The sequence below is a fragment of the Neodiprion virginianus genome, chromosome 1, assembly GCF_021901495.1.
Source record: "Neodiprion virginianus isolate iyNeoVirg1 chromosome 1, iyNeoVirg1.1, whole genome shotgun sequence".
NCBI lineage: Eukaryota > Metazoa > Arthropoda > Insecta > Hymenoptera > Diprionidae > Neodiprion > Neodiprion virginianus.
In genome coordinates this window covers 25,749,005-25,758,548 of record NC_060877.1, presented here as the reverse complement: position 1 = coordinate 25,758,548, position 9,544 = coordinate 25,749,005, and the positions used below count along the sequence as shown (strand labels likewise).

General features: G+C 36.7%; 2 protein-coding genes across 8 annotated transcripts in view; one reads left to right on the top strand and one right to left on the bottom strand.

Annotated features, from left to right (window-relative positions):
- Nucleotides 1-331: 331 nt before the first annotated feature.
- LOC124304670 (protein odr-4 homolog) lies at nucleotides 332-4,056 on the top strand. The gene is made up of 8 exons (XM_046763189.1): nucleotides 332-513; nucleotides 1,399-1,578; nucleotides 1,641-1,843; nucleotides 1,933-2,104; nucleotides 2,280-2,465; nucleotides 2,699-2,909; nucleotides 3,059-3,241; nucleotides 3,374-4,056. The coding sequence occupies exons 1-8, from the start codon at nucleotides 418-420 to the stop codon at nucleotides 3,526-3,528; spliced, it is 1,386 nt and encodes a 461-aa protein (XP_046619145.1). The 5' UTR covers nucleotides 332-417; the 3' UTR covers nucleotides 3,529-4,056.
- A 339-nt stretch (nucleotides 4,057-4,395) lies between these two features.
- The window catches only part of LOC124304630 (glutamate synthase [NADH]), a 47,858-nt gene continuing 42,709 nt past the window's right edge, over nucleotides 4,396-9,544 (bottom strand). For all 7 annotated transcript variants that reach the window (XM_046763128.1, XM_046763148.1, XM_046763138.1 and 4 more), the window contains 11 exons: nucleotides 9,250-9,388; nucleotides 8,862-9,175; nucleotides 8,443-8,602; nucleotides 8,188-8,351; nucleotides 7,820-8,085; nucleotides 7,321-7,718; nucleotides 6,882-7,127; nucleotides 6,473-6,640; nucleotides 6,217-6,330; nucleotides 5,964-6,120; nucleotides 4,396-5,864 (listed from right to left, as the gene is read on the bottom strand). In XM_046763128.1, coding sequence (XP_046619084.1) covers nucleotides 5,728-5,864; nucleotides 5,964-6,120; nucleotides 6,217-6,330; nucleotides 6,473-6,640; nucleotides 6,882-7,127; nucleotides 7,321-7,718; nucleotides 7,820-8,085; nucleotides 8,188-8,351; nucleotides 8,443-8,602; nucleotides 8,862-9,175; nucleotides 9,250-9,388 — 2,263 coding nt within the window. In that variant the 3' untranslated portion in view covers nucleotides 4,396-5,727. The remainder of the gene's footprint in view (nucleotides 5,865-5,963; nucleotides 6,121-6,216; nucleotides 6,331-6,472; nucleotides 6,641-6,881; nucleotides 7,128-7,320; nucleotides 7,719-7,819; nucleotides 8,086-8,187; nucleotides 8,352-8,442; nucleotides 8,603-8,861; nucleotides 9,176-9,249; nucleotides 9,389-9,544) is intronic.

Here is a 9,544-nt window from a genome sequence, read left to right as displayed (position 1 = left end):
TCAAGCTTCCATACCGACACTACTTTGGCTGCTACGAATATCTGTGTGAGCCCGTTAGGTAGAATCGATAGAGCAGAACCCTCCTACTTTTCCAGGCCCACCTTGGCCCACTTGCCCGCCGATAACTGGTCACAAGAATTCACCCAGGGGTATTCGTCCTAATATTCTTCAGTCAACGGTAATACTTTTATAATACGTAAAATAGTATTCCTTACCTCAAATTCGAATTTCCCGCTACCAATTCCTCATTACTCTTTAGTACTGATTGCAACCACGGCAAGGAAAGTGGCGTTTACTTTCCCCACCTCGTAGGATGAGAGTGACGTTTCTATTTGTATCGCTTCTAGGATTGTGGATTCCGTCGCATCGCGTCGTGAACCAGAGTCAAAAACCGTATTGGCAAATAAATCATCTAGAATGGGGCGAATAGCTTACGCCGAGGACAGTGTCTTAGCATATCTAAAATCATTGATGAGAGCTGATGGTTATACGATAGGATTGATACTTGGACAGGTGCGATATTTCAATTACTCAGAGATCAGGATCAAACCGTAGAGCACGGTCCACAAGCGATCAACGCTGTATTTCACTGTCCACCATATGTTTTTTTATCAGAATACGAAATATATTCGGATAGTTGCCTCAAAGGCAAATAACTTATTATACAATTTATTAGATTGGAAAACAATACTTCTATTAGTTATGAGGTCGAGTCACGGACTAGGAGGTTATGCTAAACGTCAAATCTTAACCCCTTGTAGCCCCTTGTAACATTTCTGTAACAAACTAAATAAGATCCTACAAAATCCATATAGAAGGTATTAATGACAAGTCCTTAAATGCTATTTATTTTAAAATTTATGAATTTGGACTATAAGAGGTTAAAGTTTGCCACATCACATTCCGCAATTTGCGCCTACTCAGTATAAGCTTTACAGAATTGTTTACGAACTCAATATTTTCCTATTCCCGCTTCTATCGGCAAACCAATAATATGGTTGACAGATAAATTCTCCTACTGTTGAGCTCACAATGTTATTCAATATGCTAGCGATCTTGCACCTTCATGGTATGAATTAAACTTCAATGTCTAGTCAATTCTGATTTTGATTCTAATGACGGACACTGTATTCAACTCAATATCTATAATCGTTGTGTTCGAAAATAATAAGTACTAAATTACAAATAGAAATTTCATTTATTTGTTTAGCCCTAGAAAGCGTAATTGGAACCGAAAAATGATCATCTAGAGTAATTCACAAAGGACACGTTGTTAGTGCCATTCAATGTGCCTCAACGTATAATCTGTCGCACGCAAAAGTCAGCAGTTGACACATGTTGAAAATTCCGATCAAAATTATAATCATTTTTGACTATCATCGTCATTTTTTATTTTAGAGTACAGCACAGAAAGACTTTGTTGTTCATCTGGCAAGAACTCCACCTCCTGCCGCGAAGGATGTAATTGAAGAATCTTTGATAAGCTCTGCAAGCAACACTCAGCCAGAACCAGGACGAAAGTACATTAAATCCATCAATGACATACCGGAAACTTGGGTCGCCGATCACGCAAAACATGTAATGAACTCATTGTTACCACCATCATTGTCCATTTATTTATTCGATGGATTTCTTTTCAGGTTACCAGGATGTTACCAGGTGGTATGTGGGTGCTAGGAATATTTGTGGTTGGCCCGTCAGATATCTTGAATGATAGCAATTCAATAAACAGACTACGATCAGTGGTAGTTGCAATTTACAAGCACTTAGCATTAAATAAATATCTTTATGGGAATAACAATCAGGAAAATCTTATCCTGCACTTCAATAGTATTACTCAAAAGTAAGTGAACTTTATGAAAATGATAAGAATGTATTGTGCCATCGTTTTCGTATTGTGTTTGTTTAAGGAAAACTTTCATATTTCTTTAGGATATTATGCAAATCTCTTGATGCTAGTCTTGGAGGAATATTGAAACCGGTAGATTGGAAGTTCCAAGCTAAGGCCACAAAATGGCATCAACTCGAAGCTCGAGTAGATTTTGATCGGTTATTTCCAATTGCAGCTGACCAAATGCCGGCAACATTAAAAAAGCAACTACAGGTATTTGTATTGATTTAAAAGGTTGAATTATTGGCAGATTCAATCTCATGAATTATATCAAGTAGCATATATAAACGATACTCATGCCAATCACCATAAAACCTTGAATTCAGCTTTTATCGCTTACCAAATAACTCCACCGGAAGGTAGTCAATTTTATTTGTGTTCTATACAGGGAATTCTTGCAAATATATCAGATACTGTTGACTCAGCTTTGATTGTGATCGAAGGTGAACCACGGTCTTCAGAGGACACTCTTGAAGTAGTTGGAAAGAAGAAAAAGGATAGAAAAGAAATTAAGAGCAACAATGACACGACTTTGGCTAACAAAACGCTTCAAGTTAGCATGTATATTCCCTGTGTAAGTTACAGTGGTCATAATAGCTTGATATTTGAATGAATAGATGGCCGGGAGGCCACGACACTTTGTTGTATCAAGGAATCCCTTCCAAATTCAAGTAATTGTATAACTGAAAAGGAAATAATGAAATTAATGGGTTTCCTAGCTCATTTATTGTATTGTATTGTACAGTAGAGAGGGATTGAAGAACCCGTTGAAGAAAGAATACAGAAATAAGTTTTTAATTATTTTAGCCAAAAAATCCTAGTTCAGACATATTGATAACATCCTGCAGTGCGACTATGCGGCTAGTCGGGCAAGTTGTTAGCAGAACATTTGTGCATCAGAAAGCAACCATCGAAGAGGCTACTGCAGCAGTGAAACAGGATATCATAAGGTCGTTGGCTAGTCGGTTAGAAATGCACTGGGATAGTTTAATTGAAGAAGAAAATGGGTCCCCAGAAGGTAACTGACAATCTCGGCAAAACTATACAATAAGCATACGATTGGATATCTGTCATAAATGATATCTTTTCTCTGTTTTATTGAATATACATTTTCACTTTGGGATGGTAGAAATAATTTAAAACTTTTTATGGATTACTTATTTTTAGAAAACGTTACCCTGCACGAACCTCCAAGAAGGGTTTTGGTCGCTCTGCCGCAAAGTAGAGTAACATTGTCTGACTACTTATTTCCTGGTGAAGGACCACAAGAAGCTTTAGTGTCTTTGCAGGAACTTTTGGATTTAGAAATGCAAGAAAGCAGCGTACAAAAAGAGCTTGAACTCCAGGCTGGTGAGTTGTACAAAATCTACCTAAAGATTGTACAGCACTTTGATGCTTTTGCAATCTGTATTAGTTTAAGTAAAAGAATTATTCTGACAGAATAATACAGAGATAAAACCAATCAACATTAATGACCTACAGATCCTTCGGAATTCTACTATCAAAATACCGTGGACACAGTAGCCTCCGATAGCAATGAAGATTCATCTCAAGATCAGCAATTTGTTGTCTATATGACTGGATTAAGTGTTGCAATACTTGTTTTAGTAGCTGCAATTGTTGCGCATTTGTACTGAATTTATGTGGCGGTCACAATTTTAGCGTATTATTCGCGTTTGTTTTTTAATTTATTTGCTACGAGAATAATCGATGATTGTAAATTTTTTGTTCTATAATTAGAATTCGCGAAAATTTGAGTATAATAAGTGTATTCTGTTAGTAATTGGAAGCCTTATCGACATGCAGGTGTTTATAAAATACATACACAGGTATATTTTCTAGGTAGGTCATAGAGACAGTGTATCGTCAGATTATAAGTTGCGGGTCAAATTATTAGATTTTTATTTGTATTTGTTGTTGTATTACTAATAGGTTAATAATTGTAGGTTGATATATGGTTACCATGTATCAATATTGTCTGTACACAATGCCCAAACAATATATTGCATATCACAAGGGTTGTTGAAAATATTCATGAATGCGAACTGAAACATTGTTAATTTAACTTGAAAGCTGTACTATATTTAGGAATGTACTCTGTATTGTATCCAACAAATATTTTTATAATGTTGACACTATAAATGTAAAGTATATTAAATTAATATTTAAAGAAAATCTTCGAATGCTCTATTGATGTATTTGTTAATTTCACTGCACCTACTTTTCCACTAACTCGACTAGAAAGAAGTTCTCATTGCCCTATCGTTCTATGCACAGTTGCGATAATTGTAAGTTACTGAAGACATATTCAAAATAACTAGCAATGATAATGCGTAGTTCTGCATTATTTGTATTGCTCTACAGTTCTCAACCAAAGATTCTGATTCAACTATGTCCAACTTTAATTAACTTACATATCTAATATTTTTGGAAGAGTTCAAGAAATTCCAGAAACGTTAGTATTTCTCACATGGTAGGTATGAATTAAATAATGCATGGATTACTAACGTTCAGTATACTTTTATTGTCTCGTTAGTATAATATAGATACGTATGCACTATAATTTACAGTGATAAATGATTATTTCAATCTATCGTATTTATTCAAATGATAGGTGTTCACTCACGGAACGATAGTATTAATGGAAATAAGAATTATTTCAGTAGTTTAATAATAATACCGTATTATTTCGAATATAATCCGAGGTTTTCGTTATCGCTAACAGCACCCGCCAAAATCGTCCTCGTCTTATACGCGGACCCGCTTTATACGGGTATCTAAAAAAAAACACCCTGAAATACTGTCTCAGAATCGGGGATCGTCTTATACGCGGGGTCGGCTTATACATGGGACAACACGGTAATAATATGTAGCAAATAATCTGATATCCAACATTTGATATTATAGTCATAAATAAATTACTTATACCATAAATCGATGATACGATCTGACAATTATAACTTACTGATACAATTATGTAAGCTAAGAAAATTACAAAAAGGCATAAACGTAAAAAAAAAAAAAAAGTTTGGTAGAACAATAACGTATGCGACAATAGAATTTAGATGTGGTCTAAATAATGTTTCAACATATCGTTTCCAATTTTCCTCTACTAACAATTAATTAATTTAGGTAATTTCAGCCATTTAATCATGGGAATGCAGGGCATTGCATTGATTTACATACGATATTTTTGTGTACGTACTTATATTGTACATGTAAAGATTTTACATCATTAGATACCATAATCTCCTATGGCTTGTCATGCAATCCTGATAGTGGCAAGAATAGAATTTTAGTATTCCGTCTTGCAGTTAAATGTATATGCTGGAAAAAATAGTTAAGCATCACCTCTACCAAGTACTTACATGCGTTTTCTTCATGCCTACAACTTATGGAGTTTGCTATGACGTTTATAACTCCGCTTTTCGCATTTTAGAAAGAACAAAAAATACCTTCAATCACATTACCACCTGCATGTTCATATCTTATGTACACCGATGCCTGTGTAAGGTGCGTGCGTGTGTGTGTCTATGTGTACATGCGTAACCCTGTACGAAACGTAATATATGACATGCACGACAATGTAGTATTAATTAATATCTCTTACATATTCTAGAGGCTATTCGATTACGGTTTCAGTCTACATGACCAGGATCCAAATAATCATATGAGTTTTATGGACGCCTCAACTAATTAATCAGTCTGCGAATCAGGAAATTTCTCCTAAGTTGACACAATAATCAGAACGCAATTTCTACAAAGTCAGCTGCCATATTGGGCTCAATGTGGACTTATAAATATTTTTTACTCACAGGATCTCGCCTTACTCAGATTTAAGGTAAGACCCCTGTGATAACACCACCAGGACTTGGCAGAGTCGTAGATCCCATTAGACTCTTGTCGACTTCCCTTGCAGCCTGCCTTCCTTCAGCTATTGCCCATACGACAAGTGACTGACCTCTTCGGCAATCTAAATTCGCAAATATCAAAAATTGTAGAGTAGAATTGTATTGGAAAGGAATTCTTTCAACTGACTTTTGGATGAAACAAAATCACAATCTTAACTAACCTCCTGCAGCAAAAACACCTGAAATACTAGTTGAGTATTTGCCACCAGGAGTTTCGTAGTTTCCACGCCCATCGAGTTTTGCTTCTAAATCAGTAGCGACGTATTTCTCAGGTCCCATAAAGCCCATTGCAAGTAATACCAGATCACATTTGTAGGTCTATTGAAAAATACATTTATATATACAAATATCTCATTGACATTGACATACCTCCGATGGCTCACCTCATCACATGGTGCTAGAAAAAAAACTCACCTTTTCAGAATTAGGAACTTCGTTCATTTTCCATCTACCTGCTTCATCTTTAGTCCATTCAACTGTGACTGTTCTAATTCCAGTTACATGTCCCTTGTCATTGCCCAAGAATTCCTGAAATTAATGATGTAAATTAAACTTTCTAAGATATTCCATAAAAAACAATTCATGACTTGAAACTGAAATTCATTTCCATTCATTCATATTTAACTAATTGATACGATATTTCAGTGCAGAAGGAAAATGTTACATTTACCTTGCTCAGTGTACTGAACTGACGTGGATCCCGTCCAAATTTAAGAGAAACTTCTTCATGACCATAGTCCACCTTGAACACTCGAGGGTACTGTGGCCATGGATTGTCCTTTCCTCTTTTCAATGGAGGTTCAGGTAAGATTTCAAACGTTGTAATGGATTTGGCACCCTGGCGACAGGACAGAATGTTACGTACCGGTATGTATAGTTGTCTCACACTTTAGTATACATATCGTAGTTTCAAAAATCTGACGAATAATTTAGACCTCAAACAAAACATCCGTTTGTTAGTATTTTTGCATTAGACATACTAAATGAAGATGAGATTTATATTGTTATATTGTAGTATTTTACTGTAAGGGATCATGGGTCTAGAAGGCTCATGTGATTTGATATGCGCAGTGTAATACCTGTCGCAAGGATGTAGCAATGCAATCGCAACCTGTATCTCCACCACCGATAATTATGACATCTTTATTCTGAGCAATTAATTCCATTTTGGGTGGTACAGTGTTTCCCATCTGTTTTTTTTGCCAGTTCTCGAGAAAACTCATGGCAAAGTGAATTCCTTCAAAGTGCCGTCCAGGTATTTGCAGATCTCTTGGCCACGTAGCTCCAGTACACAGAAGAAGTGCATCATACTGTTCTTTCAATTCCTATTGTGCAAGAAAAATGGTAGTACAGTTTGTTGCGGAATGTGTGTGATAACGTGAAAATTTTTAATGTCCAATGGCTTCAATAATTAATTAACTGCCTACTGAAATGTTTCATTTTCTCGACAATATGAACAAATGCAGAGAAGATAAAAAAAATTCACTAGTAAAAATAAACAGCAGTTCATAAGCTCACTTTAGCTGAAATATCCTTCCCAACATTGATACCAGTCTTGAAGGAGATTCCTTCAGCAGCGAGAAGAGAAACTCGCCGTTGAACAACTTGCTTAGACAATTTCATGGTAGGAATACCATACTGCAAAAGACCACCAACGCGATCGTTTCGTTCATAGACAGTGACCAAGTGACCAGCTTTGTTAAGTTGATGAGCCGCAGCAAGTCCAGAAGGACCAGATCCTACAATTGCCACTCGACGTCCAGTTCTTGACTTCGGAGGTTGCACAGTGATCCATCCTTGCTCAAAGGCATGATCTATGATAGCGCACTCAATGTTTTTTATTGTTACAGGTGGCTCAGAGATTCCCAATACACAAGCACCCTCACAAGGTGCTGGACATACCCTTCCAGTAAACTCTGTAAGAATGATGGGTGTATGTTAAACACAAATTCTAGTTGTCACTATTTTGATTCGTCCGGATGCCAAACATGATTGCGATGATAGGGTGAAAACTAACCAGGAAAGTTATTGGTCTGAAGCAGCTGATTCAAGGCCTCTTTCCAGTTTGAATGAAAAACAAGGTCATTCCACTTTGGAATAATGTTTCCAAGAGGACACCCATGGCTGCTCTGACAGAAGGGAACACCACATTCCATACATCTTGCTGCCTGAACTCTAAGTCCCTTCCTAACACCTTGAAAGTTATATATCTCATCCCAATCTTCCATTCGTTTTTCAGCCGGTCGATAGTTTTTTGTTTCGCGACCGTATTTTACGAATCCTCTGCAAAAAAAATACAGATTTCGTGATTAGTTGTGCTATTCAGTTTGACGAATTAAACACACATATCCTGTCATTAGTGTGTGAACTAAAATTCATATCTACCGAATCTTATCCAATTTCTTTTTCTCCATATCCCCATCAGCAATGGAATCTTCAATATCCTTAACATTAGGTTCTGATGGTTTGCTATTGCTGTTGACAATTGGCTGCGGTACTTTCTGCTCTGCTAGTTGCTTTAGAGCGCGTTGATATTCGTATGGGAATACCTAGTAGTATTACAACCAAAATGTATTTAAACCAGAACAACTTGAAGAAATTCTGAATAATTTGATCATTGAGCAAAATTTATCAGCGTACCTTTACAAATCTGGTGGTAGGTTCAGGCCAGACCTTCAGCAACTCCTGAGCGATCAATGATCCAGTCTTTTCAATGAACTCTTCCAGAAGTTCCTTCACATACGCAATGTCACTCTGCTGATTAAGTGGAAGTAGCTCCACCATTTCAGGATTGCATTTACTGAAACATACATGGCAATATGATTAATCATCACTGAAATGTAATCAAAGCAAATGTGCAAAATTTTCTAGTAGGTATACCAACCATACTCAGTAGTTATTACCTGCTATTATGTATATTCTAACAATAATTTTCTTTACAAAAAAAAAAAGCTGCATTATCAGAACTATAGTAAATTCGCTCACCTATAAAAATAAATCCATCCTCGCACACTAAATATTGCAAATGTATAATATGCACAGTGCGTGAGTCAATTTACCTTTTGAACGACCCGTCAACGTCGAGAACATAAGCAATTCCACCGGACATTCCAGCAGCAAAGTTCCTTCCTGTCAGCCCAAGTATAAGTGCACAACCTCCAGTCATGTACTCACATCCGTGATCACCTACTCCTTCTACAACTACGATAGCTCCACTGTTACGAACGCTGAACCTCTCTGCAGCTATACCTCGGAAGTATGCCCGACCAGACGTCGCACCATAGAGACAGACGTTACCCACAATAACATTAGCTTCGGAATTGAAGTCCGAATCCTTGGGGGGATATATGATAATCTCTCCGCCACAGAGACTCTGAGTGATAAAAATAGAGGTAAGTATTGATTCTCGTACAGTTTGGTGAAGGCATTTGGATAATTTTTATTCACCTTTCCTACGTAATCGTTTGCATCACCTTCTAACGTAACATGAACACCTTTTGTCATAAAAGCGCAGAAGCTCTGACCCGCAGAGCCAGTCATATTGATATTAATACTGTGTTCTGGAAGCCCTTCTTCCCCGAATTTCCTAAAAACAATTTTGTAAAACAATTCTCAAACGTGGCAGAAATTGTGAAACCGAATATTTTTACAAGCATAGACATATACAAGGAAATGGTAGCTATACGAAATAAGGAATTGCTCATGGTTGGGTGCTAACTGAAACTAAATAAAATGATTGCAA